This window comes from Ochotona curzoniae, unplaced genomic scaffold (assembly GCF_017591425.1).
Source record: "Ochotona curzoniae isolate NIBS_2020 unplaced genomic scaffold, NIBS_Ocur_1.0 contig_4105, whole genome shotgun sequence".
Taxonomy (NCBI): Eukaryota; Metazoa; Chordata; class Mammalia; order Lagomorpha; family Ochotonidae; genus Ochotona; species Ochotona curzoniae.
The window spans coordinates 40,046-59,222 of record NW_024466129.1 but is presented as its reverse complement, the minus strand read 5'-3'; the positions used below and the strand labels follow the sequence as shown (position 1 = coordinate 59,222).

General features: G+C 46.7%; 1 protein-coding gene across 1 annotated transcript in view; it reads left to right on the top strand.

Annotated features, from left to right (window-relative positions):
• Positions 1–19,177, top strand: part of LOC121159224 (structural maintenance of chromosomes protein 5-like) — a 75,597-nt gene that overhangs the window by 31,728 nt on the left and 24,692 nt on the right. Inside the window, 5 exon segments of the mRNA XM_040984199.1 lie at positions 1,178–1,339; positions 4,148–4,219; positions 7,466–7,587; positions 7,589–7,719; positions 10,815–10,969. Of these exon segments, the coding sequence (XP_040840133.1) occupies positions 1,178–1,339; positions 4,148–4,219; positions 7,466–7,587; positions 7,589–7,719; positions 10,815–10,969 (642 nt within the window).

Sequence of the window (19,177 nt, the reverse complement as noted above, 5' to 3'; positions counted from 1 at the left end):
CTGCTGTACTTATGCTTGGTCAGTTTTTATTTGAAAGGCAAAGTGACAGAGAGACAGAGTTCTTTGACCCACTGGTTCACTCACAAATGGCCTGACTGGCCAGGGCTCGGTCAGGCCCACACCTGGAGCCAAGGAACTCCTTGAAGGTCTCTCAGGGGAGAGGCAGGGACTCCAACACTGCGGCCGTCCCCTGCTGCCTCGGGTGTGATGGCAGAGCAGCGTGCCCGTGGCTGTCCCCTGCTGCCCCGGGTGTGATGGCAGAGCAGCGTGCCTGCGGCTGTCCCCTGCCACCCCTGCCTCGAAGTGTGATGGCAGAGCAGCGTGCCCGTGGCTGTCCCCTGCTGCCCCGGGTGTGATGGCAGAGCAGCGTGTCAACGGTTGTCCCCTGCCACCCCTGCCTCGGAGTGTGATGGCAGAGCAGCGTGCCCATGGCCGTCCCATGCTGCCCCAGGTGTGATGGCAGAGCAGCGTGCCCGTGGCCATCCCCTGCTACCCCCTGCGTCGGAGTGTGATGGCAGAGCAGCGTGCCCGTGGCCATCCCCTGCTGCCCCGGGTGTGATGGCAGAGCAGCGTGCCCGTGGCCGTCCCCTGCCACCCCTGCCACCCCCTGCCTCGGGGTGTGATGGCAGAGCAGCGTGCCCGCGGCCATCTCCTGCTACCCCTGCCCCAGGTGTGATGGCAGAGCAGCGTGCCCGTGGCCGTCCCCTGCCACCCCTGCCCCAGGTGTGATGGCAGAGCAGCGTGCCCACAGCCTGACGTGGGGCTCCGAAGGGTTGGGCCAGGGCTCTTGCCTCTCCGTTTAGTTTTGTTGAGCATATGCTTGTTAGTCTGTGATGTGACAAGGAACGCTTTTGTTTTCCTTTTGTCACATGTTTTTTATTCAGTTTTACCTTTCATCACTAGTTTTTATATTTCTTTTCCCTGTATCATTTTCTTTACTGATAATTAGAAGAAAATGTAAGATTCATAGTCATTAGGGTTCAAGTTTCAGGAAGAAGGCTCTGGAAGGCCAAAGGTCTGGCTCATTGTGAAGGCTTGCTTAGACATGTTGGAATTTGTTATTTCCAAAGTTGCTACCAAGGATGAATTTTACACTTCTTTCCTGTCAGAGATACAAGTCTTACCTAAATTGGTTTCGTGTGAGTATTGGTGCATTTTGTTTCTAACTGTTTGGCAGGAATATGAAAGTGTCCGTCAGGAGTACGAGGAAGTGAAGCAGGCCCGCGATGCCGTGAAGGACGAGGTGAAGAGGCTGAAGGAGGGCCAGATCCCCATGACGCGGCGGATGGAGGAGATTGAAGCACAGCGCCATGGCCTGGAGGCTCAGATCAAGCAAAAGGTGCTTCGATGGCCAATCTAAACGTATTTGACAAATGTTTCAAATGCTTACCGCTTCTGCTAAATTTAACTAGCTTAAGGTTTTTCACATCTGCTGGGTTTCAGAGACCTAATCCAGGAAGGTTGCTACTTTGTAGAAAGTCCAAGGTGCAAATTAAGAAAAAGGAAATTGGGTTTTTTGGCTTTTTTTTTCCTTTGCGTTTTATTTATTTATTTATTTATTTGGCAGCAGGTGTACAGAGATCAGGAGAGGCTGAGTGATCTCCTGTGGCTTCATGCCCCAGATGGCCACAATGGCTGGAGCTGAGTCCGGCTGAAGGCAGGAGCTTCTGGGTCTCACACAAGGGCCTAGGGGCCAAGGACTGAGACGATTCTCCATTGCTTTCTCAGGCCAGAAGCAGGGGGCTGCACTGGGAGGAGAGCAGCTGGAGCTCACGCCAGTGCCCTCGTGAGATGCCCGCGTGCAGGCTGGGGCCTGGCGTGCAGTGGCTGTGCTTACTGCAGGTGTGGTCAGTGTTGTCCCCGAGACTCTGATCTGAGCTGCTGTTATCAGTTACACCGTCTGCACAAGAGTTGAGCCATCGTGCCTGTCCAGTAGCGTTTCTTTTGCTACTATTGTGTTAGGAAAGCTCTGCGGTATTTTAAGCTGAAAGATTAATTATGGACACAGTGCAATGGCCCAGTGGCTAAATCCTTGTCTTGCACGCACCTGCATCCCCTATGGATGAGGTTCGTGTCCTGGCTGCTTCACTTCCCATTCAGCTCCCACCTTGTGGCCTGGGAAAGCGGTTGACTATGGCCCAAAGCCTTGGGACCCTGCACCCACGTGGGAGACCCGGGAGAAGCTCCTGGCTCTTGGCTTTGGATCGGCGCCGCTCTGGCCGTTGCGTTCACTTGGGGAGTGAATCAGAGGATGGAAGATCTTCCTCTCTGTTTCTCCTCTCTTAAATCTGCCTTTCCAATAAAAAAAAAGTTTAGTCATTAAGAGCAAGTGAGGGTTTGGGATTTCATTAGATCTGATCTATGAATTACTGTTGGTCATTTTAAATATTAGAACAAGAAGTGATTATAGATACTATTTAGGTATGTCCTCTCTTTTAATAGTAAAAAATTCTGCATTTTTCTAGAAATTCCCCAAGCAAAAGAGATTTTAAAAAGATAGTTTTCAGTCATTACTAGTTGTAGCGGTCAGTAGCTGCATTGTTCATTTTACACACACACTTTAGTCCCTGTGTTTCCTGTTCCGGCTAAGCTGCTGCTTGTGAGGTCGAGGGGAAGGTCTACGGTGAATCCCAGGTTAGTTCATGAAGCCTTTAGTTTTGCTTGGGTGCTTCTAATGGAACTGACTCTTGAGGCATTGCCCAGCGTCTCTCTGCCCGTTTGTTTAAAGTCTAGTACCCTGGCCTATTTTAGAATTGTTTTTCTGAGAAAAGGAGTGTGCTCTCTGTGCTGCCCTCCACCCGCACACTTCTGTTCCCGGTAGAACACATTTTCCAACTTGTGTAATTTGTTTAAACTTTCCTGTCAGGGAGATGATCCAGTGTTCTTAATTATGCATAAGTTTTACATCACATAGAGCAGTCTTTAAATTCCCACTATATTGTTTACTGACCGCCCGGCTTTGAGCAACTTAATCTCCTTGAACTTTTCTCTCTTCAGTAAGGTGAGGTCAGTGGTTGTGACGTTCCTCTTAAAGGCTTAGTATTTATTATTGAAGACATTATATATCCATCGTTAGTGCTCAGCTTACAGTCAGTAAGTTCTGGCTTAGCTTCCTGGGAAGGAGTGGCATCCCCTTGCCCGGATCCCCCGCGGCTTGGCAGCTCACGTAGAGCAGGTCACCAGGCTGACTCCGTGAGGACCAGGCAGAGATGTGGTTTCCTCTGCCGTGGAACTCTCACAGTGCCGCCCCGCGAGGCATCAGGTGTCCACGGAGAGTGGCCCACGCACATTCCACCAGGTGTGCCTCAGTTACCTTGCTTGTACCAGGGGCATGAGCTGCTCAGTGAAGAAATGAGGCAGAGGTTCACACAGTGCGGCTTCCGGCCAGCAGCCAAGGCCCTGCCCTCAGGCGGGCCTTCCCAGAGCCCCGAGGCTGCAGTGCCCACTCTGCTGGGCTGACAGCCAAGGCCCTGCCCTCAGGCGGGCCTTCCCAGAGCCCCGAGGCTGCAGTGCCCACTCTGCTGGGCTGACAGCCAAGGCCCTGGCCTCAGGCGGGCCTTCCCAGAGCCCCGAGGCTGCAGTGTCCCCTCTGCTGGGCTGACAGCCAAGGCCCTGCCCTCAGGCGGGCCTTCCCAGAGCCCCGAGGCTGCAGTGCCCACTCTGCTGGGCTGACAGCCAAGGCCCTGCCCTCAGGCGGGCCTTCCCAGAGCCCCAAGGCTGCAGTGTCCCCTCTGCTCTGAGGCCTGGGCGGCACAGTGTAGGTTGCGCAGTTTCTGTTTTACTCTTTCTGGTGTAACGTTAAAATACGAGGTAGAGAAAACCTTGTGTTTGAAAGGAGACCTAGTTTTTGGCTTGAACTGTGCATGAGGGCTGCTGTTCCCTCTGAGCCTAATTCCTTTGAAAAGCAATAATATGTTTTGACAGCCATATATGACTATTTTCTGATTCAGATAAAATGGGAAAGTAAATACAAGAAAATAAGCATACACATGCATGATACTATTGGCTTTTAATATCAATAGGAATAACTGTAGGTATCATAGTTATGACTTTGGTTTGAAATAAATCATGGGGAAGTATTGCTGTGGATTAACTGACTGACTGAGTGGTTTACTGATGCTTGCCTCTTTCTGGCTCTCTGTTACAGGCAGCAGATATCAAGGAAGCATCTCAGAAATGCAAACAGAAGCGAGACCTCATTGAAAGGTAGGATAAGCATGTAAGGGTCTGCGTTGAAACGTTGCGTTCGTTCACCTTTGTGCTTTCAGGTCGGGACTCGGGACCAGTGCTGTTCCTGAGTTGTTGAAGATCCTCTTCCTTCCACTGCTTCCCTTCGTCTGAGGCGGACTGCCTCTGGACAGTGTGGCACTAGCGCAGACATTGTCTTCAGGACTGCTCCAAAATGTGTACGCGCTGCTCTTTGTAGCGCGTGGGGAGGGTTGCTTAGCAGGGTAGCGGTGGGTTTATTTGTTTAGCCAGAGAAAATCTGGGGACTTAACTCCGCTACGGGGGTTTATTCTGTTATAAGAAATTTCTGTAGGAATCCATGTGTACTTGGGACTGAGACAAAATATACATACATACACTAAGGCTTTTCATGTTGAATACATTTTCATTATTCAATTGGTATGTTATAATCTCAGCTTATAGTTCTAGTGTCTAGAAATAAGCGGTTAAATGAGAAAACGTGAGCTTATTGTAAGCAGTGTATTGCACATTTGGTTGAATTAGAAAGTTTTTATAAGTTTTAACAAATTTTGTTCAATGTTCTCATTGTTTTCAAGGAGGCAAGAATTTGGAGCGTTTCTTGCTTTACCATTCCTAATGAAACTCAGATCTTTTTTATATGTATAGAAAAATGTTGCAGTTCTCTTAGTAGGAATTGTGTTGAACCCTTGGGGAGCACTGCATCTTGACTGCGTCGTATCCTCGGATCTGTCAGCAGCGTGGGTCTGCGTCTACGCAGACGTTGGATTTGTTTTCACCACATTGTGTAGCTCTTCAAGTCCTCTGTGCCTTACAGCTCACACGTTATCTGTCCCTTCGGCAGCAGCCTCTCACTGACTAGTCTGTCCCTCACTGACTAGTCTGTCCTCTCACTGACTAGTCTGTCCCTTCGGCAGCAGCCTCTCACTGACTAGTCTGTCCCCTCACTGACTAGTCTGTCCCTTCGGCAGCAGCCTCTCACTGACTAGTCTGTCCCCTCACTGACTAGTCTGTCCTCTCACTGAATAGTCTGTCCTCTCACTGACTAGTCTGTCCCCTCACTGACTAGTCTGTCCTCTCACTGACTAGTCTGTCCCCTCACTGACTAGTCTGTCCCCTCACTGACTAGTCTGTCCGCTCACTGACTAGTCTGTCCTCTCACTGACTAGTCTGTCCCTTCGGCAGCAGCCTCTCACTGACTAGTCTGTCCCCTCACTGACTAGTCTGTCCCCTCACTGACTAGTCTGTCTCCTCACTGACTAGTCTGTCTCCTTCACCAGCAGCCTCTCACTGAGGTGCCACAGCTTGCAGGAGATTTTCAGTCTAATCACGTCCTCTTTCTGTTCTCCTTGCTTACTTTCATGTAGTTTCTTTCCCTGCCTTTACTGCACCGGCCAGGGTTACAGTTACTTTGAGGAAGAATTGTCAGTGTGGATTTCTTTGTTCTGTCTTGCTCTTTGGAGGAAATGCTCCAGTTTTTCACTATCAAGTATATCAGTTGTAGGCATTTTATAGTTGCTTTTATCAGATTTTAGATGTTGCTACATATTCCTATGTTTCTGATCATTTTTATCATGAATGGGTAATTTTGTCAACTGATTTTCTATATCTGTTGTATGATTGTATTCTTTTAGCTTGCTAATATGGGGGAAGTAGTGATTGTTTTTAGAGTGTTGAATTAACTTTGCATCCTTGATATAAATCCCAGTTAGCTGTGCATTTTTATTTGTTTTTAAATATTTATTTATATTGGACAGTCAGATATACAGAGAGGAGGAGAGACAGAGAGGAAGATACTCTGTCTGATGATTCACTCTCCAAGTGGCCACAGTGGCTTTAGCTGGGCCGACCCGGAATCAGGAGCCTCCTTGGGGTCTCCCATGCGGGTGCAGGGTCTCAAGGCTTTGGGCCGTCCTCGACTGCTTTCCCAGGCCGCAGCAGGGTGCTGCATGAGAAGTGGGGTACCAGGGCATGATCCAGGTGTGTGCAAGGCAAGGACTTTAGTAGGCTACCGCGCTGGGCCCTGTGGTTTTAAAGGTATGAGTCCTACTTGCCAGCATTCTTTAAGGAGAAGGCACTGGCAGTGTACTGTTAATGATGTCCATCAAAATACTTACATTCTGTGTGTCTCATAGACATGAACATCTAAACATCGAACGATACAAAGATTGTAAGTTTATACTTGTTTAAAAGTCTGTTTTTTTGTAATGAATTATATTTTTATGACTTTTATTAATGGGGAAGGAAATTTTGAAACAAGACCAACTAATAAATGTGTTACATGATGTGTTTCCTTTAATGCATAGTTTTAGTTGTAAAATATAAGTTGGGTGTATAAGTACATATTTGTAAATTAATGTTTCTTAAAGATCTTAATTCTGTGGTAGATAGAGTGATTTAGATAAAAATTTCTCTAACATCAGGTGGCAAATTACAAATCTTGATTTTTAAAAGTTTTAACTAGCATATACGTCAAGAATCTGAGCATATAGATTTATGATGAAAACCTCACAATATTAATCTGAAGTGCTGATAAAGCAGATTTTTCGTTGAAAGAAAATAGCTCAGCTTAAGACTTTGAGCTACATCGTCATTTCTGTTGCTCATTGAGGCAATTGTATGCTTTAGCGCATGGATTTTAATTCCAGTCTTACAATATGTGGTACATACTTACTTTCTGCAAATATTTAAAATATGCTTGGCTTTATAAATGTCTTGGTTTTTCTACTGGTGAATACTCTATATGATAAGTTCTGTTTTAGGTATTTGACATATATGAATAACCAAATAAAACAAAAATAATAATCTGCTTAGAATGGTTATCTAGTAGTCAAATTCTACCAGGATATCTTTGCATTTGTCTATTTATTTGTATTGGAGAGTCAGATATACGGAGAGGAGGAGAGACAGAGAGGAAGATATTCTGTCTGCTGGTTCACTCCCCAAGCGGCCACAACTGCTACAGCTGAGCCAATCTGAATCTAGGAGCCCAGAGCCTCCACTAAATCTCCCACATGGGTGCAGGGTCCCAAGGCTTTGGACCATCCTCATTTGCTTTCCCAGGCCACAAGCAGGGAGCTGGATGGGAAGCGGGGCCGCCGGGATTAGAACTGGTGCCCATATGGGATTCCAATGTGTTCAAGCAAGGACTTTAGCTTCTAAGCTGCTGTGTTGGGCCCAGCATTTGTAAAACTATTACTGTGAAATGCAAACATGGAGTAAAAAACTTTAAGGTCCTAATGCACTTTTGTTTTATTAGATTGAGGAGCTTCAGCAGGCTTTAATAGTAAAACAAAATGAAGAGGATGACCGACAACGAAGAATAAGTAATACCTGCAAAATGATAGCAGATTTGCAGAATGAAGTGAATTCGGCTGAAAACTGAAAATCTTCAGCCTCAGATTGAGGCTGTCACGAACGATCTGAGCCAAGTTCAGGATGAAAAGGCCTTGTGTGAAGGCGAGATCATCAACAAGCGGAGAGAAAAGCAGACGTTAGAGAAGGAAAGAAAGAGTAAGTGTGCTTAAGAAATGCTTCCAAAATGGAGATTTCTTGGTGCGCCTTGCTGTTCATGTGGTCATTTGTTCAGGCCAATCAGGGTTGTTGCTGGAGCTCTGCTCGCACTTGCTCGGTTCCTGAGATACCTGTAGCCACTGTGTGTCAGCTATTAACTGTAACTGTTGGCTTAATTTCTCTAGCAGAGCTAATTCACTGCCACTCCCGTCAGATTTGTTATTCATTCACTCGCCAGCTGTGCTCTTCCAAGCCTATCCAGTGTTGCCTTTTCTTTCCCCTGGATAGGGGATCGAGCCTTGCATCCTCAGCACGTTCTGGGAGAGAGCTTGTGGTCTAAGTCAGCATATGTGACAGATGAATTAGAAGCCGTTGTGTTCATCCCGGCATAGCTCTGTGTGCAGAGTCCAGCTCCAGTCCCACCCTCCCAGCTTGCCAGGAGGAGGCTCTCGGTGAACTCCACTACTTGTTGTCTGTAACAGTCCGTTCTTGTTTATTAATCGTCTTATTCCACTGCGGCTACTTTAGTCGGCTTGAGATGTTCTGACAGTCACTCCGACATGCATTCTAGCTTAGAACAACTTTTCTTTCTGATTCTTGTTCCTGTGATGAGACTGTTAGATTATATTAGAATTGATTTGGGTGTAGGTTACTTAGCACACTGCCTGGAATGCTTGCATCGCGTATCGGACCTCGATTGAGTCCTGGATCTGCTTCCCAGCGCTGTTTTCCGTTGCAGCTTTTTGCTGCTGCGTACCTGGAAGGCGTCCAGTGATGGCTCAGGTGGACTGGTTCCTGCCACCCCCCTTGAGTTCCAGGTTCCTGGTTTTAACTTGGTCAGACCTGAGCTGTGTAGGCGTTTGGAGGGTGGACCAGCAAATGGAAGCTTGCATCTCTTTCCAGTAACATCAGTTTTTTAAAAGTTAATTCTTGGGGTCAACAAGCTAAGCCTTCGGCTGCAGTGCTGGCATCCCTTATGGGTGCTGGTTCAAGTCCTGGCTGCTCCACTTCTGATCCAGCTCCCTGCTTGTGGCCTGGGAAGGCAGCGGCAGATCAGCCAAGCACTTGGGCAAGCTTCTGGCTTCAGTCCAACCCAGCCCTGGCCAGCAGGTAGAAGACAGCTGTGGCTCTGCCTTTCACATAAAAATAAAGAGATCTTTAAAATCAAATAAAAGTTTAAAAAAGGATTAATTTGATTAAATTCCTGTCTTTCTTATTGTTACTTGAGTTACTAATATTCCTGAATGTGTACTTGGCAGTATAAAGTAGCAGGCCTCATCCATGCTTTCCCTCCTCTCACGCTTCCTGGTTCTCATTCTGCCAGCTGGGCTCTGTTTGCTCAAGCCTGAAAACACTTTGATATTCTGTTGAGAAGCATTACTAATTTTTGTGTATTCTCCTTATACGGGTTAATTCTACAAGCTCAGAAATAATATTGTAACAATGAACTCTGACACACCCAAGCCAAGTATTATTTTGTGATTAAATTTCCTTTTGTTAATAGTTTTAAATGTTTTATTCTAGTTTTTAAAAAATATGACACTTGCTTGTTTGTTTCTTTAAATTGAAGGAATTATGAAGTGTTGTTCACTTCTGTAGCTCTGTGCCTCTTGCTGGCCACACTGGTTGTTCTCAGGAAGTCTTCTGTAGCTGCATTCTTTATCTTTGCTGCATAATCAGAGCCCATCCTAAGCAGTGGCATTTTAGAATGAGTTGCATAGTCTTTGTATCCATCCTGGTAGTGTCTTTTTGCTCTCCTTTACTCAATTTTTTGTGTATACTTTTAGGTTAAAAATAAGTTTTCTCAGAATTTTGGAGGTCTGTTGTTACTGTCTTCTGATACGAAACCTAATTTTCTTTTTCTTCTTTTAAATTCTGTATTTATTTCAAAGGCAGAAAAACAGGTCTTGCATCCATTGTTCTTCTCCCTAAATGACCACAGTGTCCCAGCTAAGGGCCGTGAAGCCCCCTGGGTCTCTCATGTACTTGGGACATCTTTCCCTGCCCCCCGGGCCGTTAGCAGGAAGTTGGATTGAACAGTCAGTATTGCAGTACGGCATGCCAGGATTGCAAGCAGTGCCACAACACTGTCCTCTTCTGTTCCTGCTTAGGCTACCTGCTTAACATTTTTTATAGCTTCAAGATTATTTTTAATCTTGGGTGTTAGAACACTTTAGGTTGACTTATCCAGGCCAGTTCTTTTCCTCTATGCAGAGTACTTGCAGAATAATATTTATAAGCTTTACATCTGGCATATTCTGCTGGGGCCCATGTGATGGATGTGGAAGACAGGAAGGTGTGAAGAGTATCGTACCATTGCAGGCAAGGCCGCAAGGAACTTCCCGCTGTGTGGCAAGGCCCGGCGGATGTCTCTACAACACCTGAATGCAGCTCCACCTCGCTTTGCATGGACAACCCCATCGAGATTTCTGTAATCTATTTAGGCATTGTCTGACTCTGTGGAGTTAATGTTTACTACCGCTGTGAGCTTGGAAGTTGATGTTGCTGATACTGTTTTAGCCATAAGGCTTAGGGTTTTCCCTCCCCCCATTGACTATATGCTAATCAAGGGTGCTAACTCCCCTTTTGATCCTAGGCTAATCAAGGGTGTTCTGTCTTCAGGTGTAGTGGGAATCTATTCTTTCCCTCTTTCTTTGATCTTTTAGGTCCCTTCCTTCCTTGACTGTCTCAAGAGCAAGCTGTAGAATGAGAATTGTGGTAGGAATGTGTTACTGACTGATATGCATCATCTATTGAAAACCTTTTCCTAGCCAGGTGCCACGTGCCAGGTGAATAACAACCTAGCCTTAGGTGAAACAAATGGCAGAGTTATCTTTAGAAACCCCCACTTGACCGTGACGAAAAAAGCCTGAGCCAGAGTTTGACTGATTTTGTATAAATAAAGCGGACAGCTTTTGTGCGTCGCCCATTACGATCAGTTCCTACTGGTCTCTTTCTTTCTTTGCGTCTCATCCATGCACCCTTCGCGAGTTCTGAACTCAGCTTGAGCTGGACTCCGGCAATATTCTTTAACATTATTAGCGGGTTATCTTACCGATTAAGGCCTTCAGAGAAACTTGTTTTTCTCACTGCAGATGTGAGCGATCATATATTGCATTTTGATCATCTTATGAACCAGAAGGAGGATAAGCTGAGACAGAGGTACCGTGACACCTACGACGCCATCTTATGGCTGAGAAGCAACAGAGACAAGTTCAAGCAGAGGGTGTGTGAGCCCATCATGCTCACGGTAAGAAAAGTCTTGTCATTACAGATTGTATTGTCTTAAGAATTCTTGGTCCTTTTGATACCCTGGTTTTCTGCTAGCAGACATCACAGCATGTGGCACAGTGCTTTGTCTGTGTGTGAGCTTGTGCGGGCGGCACCTTGCTGTGAAGCAGTGAACTTTCGGAGAAAGAGGTGTGGGGCTGGCAGGAGGGCAGTGAGCTGTTGCCAGCCGCATCTGCATGTACTGGCTACATGCCGTACCCAAAATGGCGCCGGCCGGAAAAGCCACACCTTGGTTCCTGGTGACGTAGCTTTCGTGGTACTGCGCAGGCGCCTAGCACATGCCCAGTGAGCTGAGGCGTGGCCGGCGCATGAACACTGGGACTGACGAATCCAGTCGCCCAGGACCCTGCGTAATCATGACGCCGACCTATCATCGGCGGAGGCGGGGCCAGTCAGCACATAAGAGCAGACAGCCTGCCGGGATCTGAGCCTTTCCCTCCTCATCTTGGTGCGCGCAATAAAGATTACCGCAGAAGACTTCACTCGCGTCTGCCTCTTATCGCCGGACGATAAGAAACGTGGGCGCGACAACTGGTGCCGAATACCCGGGACCTGGAGGGGGCCTCCCGTTTTGAATGGGACGAAGTCAGAACTGCGGCCATAAGACAGGTAAGGAGCTCTGAGAGGGAGAACTTTCGGGTGACTAGGAGCATAAATCGGAGGTATAGGAGCCACTGCTTCTGGTTATAGACATGGGCGCACAGATCTCTCTGGTAAAATTTTTGCAGACGGTTTATGCCCTCCTTAAGGGAGCGGTCAGAGAGAGTGACAAAGCCCTTCAGTCTGCCCAGGATAGTCTCTCAGAAACAGAGCGGGAGAGGAGAACCGGTTTGAAAAGAAAGGTGAAACTGAAAGCAGGATCTTCCTCATCAAGTTCGGAGACGTCCGACGCGGAGGAAGGGTACAAGCGGGATAGGCGTTTAGAACGCAAACAACCCGCAGGAAACAGAGGAGGATCAGAAAAGGAGAAGAAAGAGAATTGCGGTGCTACTGCGCCGGCCATGCTCGGCCCATGGCCTCAGGGCTCTGGAGCCATTTCACTAATGGTTCCTCCTCCTGTAACCCCATCTGCCCCACCCATGAGTTGTGGTGCCGGCTCCTCCTTCATTGATCCAGTCACACGCCGGGAACTTCAAAATATGTTCCCCGTCTTAGAAGAAGAAAGGGAAAGAGTTTACAGACAGGTAGATGCATTATTAGTGCGAGAATTGGCCATGTCTGTAAAGCAATATGGTCTTCATGCCAACTACACTTTGTCCCTGTTAGAACGTATGGGGGAATGAATATGACTCCCTCTGATTGGCAATTTGTGGTGAAGGCTGTTCTCCCTAATATGGGATCATATCTAAATTGGAAGGGATTATGGCAGGAGCTTTTGGCTGAGACCGCCCGCGCAAATCAACAGCGCGGCGGCGACGCTTTGACGTGGTCTTATAATATGCTTTCCGGACAAGGCCAATACTCTGATGATCAAAATAGATATCCATGGCCAGTATATACTCAAATTTCTACTGCAGCTATAAAGGCTTGGAAGGCCCTTTCACTTAAAGGGCAAGAGAAACTGGGCATTACACAGGTTAAGCAGGAGCCAGATGAGCCCTTTGCTGATTTTGTGGCACGCGTAATGCAGGCCGTGGAAAGGACCTTTGGAGAGGGAGATCAGAACACTAGAATGGTAGAGCAGATAATTTGGGAGCAGTGTAATGCAGAATGTAGAGCCCTACTCAAGGATCGTAAGTCCAAGGGAATTTCAGATTGGCTAAAGGTTTGTAGGGATACAGGAGGCCCTTTAACAGCTCATGGACTAGCAGCCGCCATTTTGAGGTCTAATCATAGGGAGAGAACATCACCCGTGTGCTTTCAGTGTGGCAAACCAGGACATATGAAAAGGGAATGCCGTGCAGGGCCTAGCAATAAGCCTCCTGGGATATGCCCACGGTGCCGCAAAGGTAGACATTGGGCCAATGAATGCAAGTCAGTGAAGGATATAAAAGGACGCCCTCTCTCGAGTCAGGAGCCAAAACACCCCTTAAGCCAGGAGTCAAAAAACGGGAGATGGGGATCGAAGGCCCAGGTCCCCTTGACCGATCGGGCACTCTTCCGTCATGCATGAGGGAACCCTGCCAGGAGCGACACCCTGCAAGTCTGGACCTCTGTGCCGCCACCGGAGTCCTCTTAAAACCAGAGGACGGCATTACGCCGGTACCGGTCATCTTAACAGACACGGTACCACCTGGTGCGGTCGGGCTTGTGATAGGCCGAGCAGCCTTGAGCTCTCAAGGTTTTATTGTAACACCTGGAATTTTACATCCGGAAGCTAGCTCCTTTTCAGTGCTGTGCTCAGTCGCACGAGGTGCTTTTGCTGTCGCGCCAGGTGATCCTATAGCCCAACTCATATTTTTACCAGCTTTAATTAGTGCAGATAAGACTGTCCAGACCCAAGTAGAGGTTCCTTATATAAATTTAATGATGGATATGATCGATAGACCCATGCTTGAGTTGCAAATAGAGAATAGACCGTTTATGGGACTTTTAGACACGGGAGCTGATAAGAGCATCATAACCTCCAAGTATTGGCCGCGTGATTGGCCTTTGATTCAAACTTCTCACAGCCTACGCGGTCTGGGGTTTGAACAAGCTCCATCCCAAAGTGCCAGAGCCCTACAGTGGAAGGATAAGGAAGGCAATTGCGGGACAGTCACACCCTATGTCCTGAACCTACCGGTTTGCCTTTGGGGAAGAGATATTCTTCAACAGATGGGGATACGACTAGTCTCCAATGCCTCCGGTTATTCTGAAGTCTCTCAAAAGTTGATGGATAAAATGGGCTATATTCAAGGAAAGGGTTTAGGTAAACAGAGTCAAGGTATTGTCCAGCCAATTGAACCTCGAGGAAATCCAGGCCGTAAAGGTCTGGGTTTTTAGTAGTGGCCTTTGGCACGCAGCTGCCCATACCTTGGAAAACAGCGGAGCCAGTTTGGGTTCCCCAATGGCCGCTTTCTCTTGAAAAATGCCAAGCTGCTCAACAATTAGTTCAGGAACAGCTACATTTGGGACATCTGGAGCCCTCTGTTTCTCCTTGGAATACTCCTATCTTTGTTATCAGAAAGAAATCAGGAAAGTGGCGCCTCCTACATGATTTAAGAGCTGTAAATGCACAGATGCAGTACTTTGGTCCCGTTCAACGTGGCCTTCCAGTTTTGTCATCCCTCCCTAAGCAATGGCCGTTATTAGTGATTGACTTAAAGGATTGCTTTTTTTCTATACCATTAGCATTGAAGGATAGGGAGAGGTTTGCTTTTACTATTCCCTCCATTAATCATGAAGAACCGGATAAGCGATATCAATGGAAAGTTTTGCCCCAGGGGATGGCTAACAGTCCTACCATGTGTCAACTTTATGTTGCCCAAGTGTTACAACCACTGCGAGATCGTTTTCCAGTGGCCCGTGTCGTCCATTATATGGACGATATTTTAATTTGTGCTCAAGAGCAAGATCAGTTGTTACAGATTTACGTTGATCTGAAGCGGGCTTTACAGGATTATGGCCTTATAATTTCATCCGAGAAGGTTCAAATGCAGCAGGTGAAAGCCTTCTTAGGGTCTTTAATTACAGAAACATGTATTAAGCCTCAAAAGATAAGCCTCAAGATTTCTCATTTGCGAACTTTGAATGATTTTCAGAAATTAGTGGGGGATATTAATTGGTTGCGACCCTTCCTTAAGATCTCTTCTCAAGAGTTACGGCCTTTGTTTGCTCTGCTTGAAGGCGATTCTGATCTCGCTTCCAGGCGAACCCTCACCCATGAGGCACAACAGGTCATAATAAAAGTCCAGGAAGCTATTGAAAAGGCTCAATTAGTACGCCTAGATCAAAATCAGCCTTTTGAGCTATGTGTATTGCCTACAGAAGTTTTCCCCACTGCTGTATTATGGCAACAGGGCCCGTTACTTTGGATTCATTCTCAGGTTTCTCAGATTAAGTCTATTCAGTGGTATCCATCTGCAGTCGCATCAATAGTGTTTAAAGGATTAAAATTAGCCTTAATTCATTTTGGGTGTCATCCAGACCGCATAATAGTCCCCTATACTGTCCAGCAATTACAAGTGCTGAGTGGGTGTAGCAATGAGTGGTCCATCTTAATGTTTGTCTATCAGGGAATTTTTGATAATCATTTTCCAAGGCATCCATTACTACAATTTTTACAGCGACATCCTGTGGTTTTTCCGATAAGAACCAGTGCCTGTCCTCTCCCTGGTGCTCTTACAATTTTTACTGACGGTTCCTCGACAGGAGCCGGAGCCTTAGTTGCCGGAGATACTGTGATAAAAAAGACCTTTGCGACGGTCTCTCCTCAGAGGGTAGAATGCCATATGGTGCTTTTTGCCTTACAAACCTTTCTAGAACCTTTGAATATTGTTTCTGATTCTCAATATGTAGTTAATGCAGTGAATGTTTTGGAGGCCGCTGGCTCTATTTCAGGGTCCGGCCCAGTGGCGGATCTCTTTAAACAAATTCAACAGGCCATCTGGCGTAGAAGCCACCCCTTTTATATAACCCATATCCGAGCTCATTCAGGTTTACCAGGGCCATTAGCTCGAGGGAATGCTCTTGCCGATGCCGCCACCAGAACCCAAATCATGATTATGATGGTGTCTCCACCATCCTCAGGGGAGAAAGCCCGCCAGTTTCATTCACAATTTCATGTTTCAGCCCAGACCCTCAGACTCCGATTTGGGATCACTAGAAAGGAAGCACGCCAAATAGTTCTTGATTGCCCTGCCTGCTGCGAATTTAGACCTGCTTCACATGAGGGGGTCAATCCTAGGGGATTGAGACCTAATCAATTGTGGCAGATGGATGTGACACACGTCCCATCCTTTGGGAAGAACCAATTTGTTCATGTATCCGTGGACTCCTTTTCTGGTGTGCTCTTTGCATCAGTTCTAACCGGGGAGAAGGCCATCCATGTAATCCAGCATTGCTTAGAAGCATGGGCCGCATGGGGTAAACCTGAATGTATTAAGACTGATAATGGTCCCGCCTATACTTCAACCAAATTTCGTGATTTTTGCATGAAGATGGGCGTCAAATTAGTGACTGGCATTCCTTATAATCCACAAGGTCAGGGGATAATCGAACGTGCTCATCGCTCTATTAAAGAATTATTACAAAAACAAAAAACCACCTGGGAATCGCTTGGTCTCGCCAGTCAGAGCCCTCGGGCCACTCTAGCCCTGGCTCTTTTCACCATCAATTTTTTACAGCTGGATGAGCAAGGCCTCAGTGCTGCAGATCGTCATTCCTTTAACACGGCGCAAGAGCAATCTTGGGTCAAGTGGAAGGATGTTCTGGAGTCCAAATGGAAGGGCCCAGACCCAGTTATTAGGCAGGCTCAAGGAGCCATTTGTGTGTTTCCACAGGACGCCCCAGTTCCGGTTTGGGTTCCAGCTCGATTGACTCGTTCCTGTCCATCACCGCCTTCTGACGTTTCTGCAACCGCTGGAACGCTTACACGAGGCAACGGCTGCTAATCTTTCCTGCCAGCTTTCTTCTCACCTTTTAAGAAACTGGACGAGAGAATTTGATATTCTACAGTCTGACTTGTGAATTGCCATTGTCCAGATTAATTCTACACGGGTGGATCCTGTTGTTACTGAAACCCTGGCCACTTGGATTTGGAACATCACTTCCCATATTAAGGAATGGGTGGGAATGGTTGTGCTGATTCTGCTCTTGTGTGCAGGCTGTGCCCTATGCCTTTTTTCCTGTGTTGTCTGAGACGCCGCACTGAGTAAAATCGTGTGGCAATACATCAAGCCCTACTAGCCATGCAGAATGGTGACTCCCCCATGGTATGGTTGAGCATGCTTCAACAGGCTTAGTTAAGAGCATGGACATCATGGCTCCTGCACCTCAGGCCATTATGACATTGCACTGAGTTCGAGCATGATGTGCCCGACTAGCCCTTGCACCTCGCAGGACTTGTCCATTGCACGCGAGAGGGTAGTCACTCTTATAACTGCCTTGTCGAGACATTGCTCTATACAACCACCGCGGTTGTAGCCCATGACGGGTAAGATAGACCCAGACAATTATCGGTCTAAGACAGGGACTACATCAAGCTACGCAGCCTCCCTATGACGGATCGTGCGCCTTGAGTCTACAACCTAAGACAGGCCCATACCAGCTTATTTTTTCTATTGTATAAGAAAGGGGGAGATGTTGCCAGCCGCATCTGCATGTACTGGCTACATGCCGTACCCAAAATGGCGCCGGCCGGAAAAGCCACACCTTGGTTCCTGGTGACGTAGCTTTCGTGGTACTGCGCAGGGGCCTAGCACATGCCCAGTGAGCTGAGGCGTGGACGGCGCATGAACACTGGGACTGACGAATCCAGTCGCCCAGGACCCTGCGTAATCATGACGCCGACCTATCATCGGCGGAGGCGGGGCCAGTCAGCACATAAGAGCAGACAGCCTGCCAGGATCTGAGCCTTTCCCTCCTCATCTTGGTGCGCGCAATAAAGATTACGGCAGAAGACTTCACTCGCGTCTGCCTCTTATCGCCGGACCATAAGAAACGTGGGCACGACAGTGAGCCAGTCACGCTCGGTGCTGTGGGAGGCATTCGGACAGAACCTGACTGAAGGAAGCTGCCACGAATAAATGTTGAAAAGAGATGTGTGTAGAATAGAAAGACAGCCTTCTGCCCATCAGAAAATAATGAGGATTTGTAAAATGAAATCAATGATTTATTAACATCATTAAACATTTGTTAGCTTTCGACGATAGAGTCATGAGAATAGAATAACTGTACTCGGGGAGGCAGCTGATGGGTGTAACCATGATGATAGAGTCGTGAGAGAATAACTGTACTCGGGGAGGCAGCTGATGGGTGTAACCATGTTTTAGTAAGATGAAAAGCAAGTTTGTCCAAATAAAGAGACGAAAAAGTGGAAAACCACGTTCTTTTGAAACTGATATTAGATAAAACTTACCCTGAAATGATTTAAGAATTATTTTTGCAGCATGATTTTTTTTCTTTTGAAAACAATTCATGAAGGATTTATGAAAAGCTGCATTTTCTATAATACATTTATTGTATACTTTATGAAAACTAATTCTACTAAGTTTTATTATGTTAAATCGTATCAGTAAAATTGTTATCCATTGTATATTGTGTTACTCAGTGTGCACAGTTAGAATATTCTTGCTAGATTAAAAAGAAAGTTTCTCTTTTATATGTGGACATTGTTTATGATTGATCTGATAAGGATTAGAAGAAGATATCTTGTAAAAATATTGTAATCAGTATAAGGCATACAAAGGTAATTGTGAAGAGATATTTTCCACAATGACAACCAGAAGATAATAATTCAAAGCTTCATGTTGTTGATTGTCATTGGTTGGATCTCTTGGCAGTGGCCTGCCATCGGGGTCGTATTGGTAGCTGACATGTATACATTTTAAACTACACTTGAATCTTGGAGATGAAGAGAGGTACTCTGCTATTCAATGGGCTGCTCCTTGATTGTTCCATCCGTTTCCTTCCTTCCCTACCACTTCCTCCCTACCACTTCCTCCCCTACCCTGTAACCCCCATCTCCCTTCCTTCCTCCTCACCCCTACCATTTCCTCCCCTACCCTGTAACCCCCATCTCCTTCCTTCCTCCCACCCCGTAACCCATCTCCCTTCCTTTCTCCCCTACCACTTCCTCCCTACCTATAACCCCCATCTCCCTTCCTTTCTCCCCTACCCTTCCTCCCCACCCCTGTAACCCCCATCTCCCTTCCTTTCTCCTCCACCCCGTAACCCCCATCTCCCTTCCTCCCCCACCTCTGTAATCCCTATCTCCCTTCCTTCCCTACCCTTGTAACTCCTGATCTCACTGCCTGCTTGAGATGCTGCTGTTTCCATGGGCAGTTGGTAATATGCCCAGTTAGAATGTTACTGTATAATTTGTCAGTTAGCTATCTGTCTCCATGAGTTATTTCTACCAGTTCTACTCTAGAATTGGAAGGATATGCAGATATATTTACATGTAGACTCCTCATGGTGTTTATAAAAATAGAATGATAGGGCAAAAGATCATTTACAAAGATATTGATTAGTTGAATAAGTTATTCTGTATGCTTATAATAGAATGTCATGCAACCAGTAAATG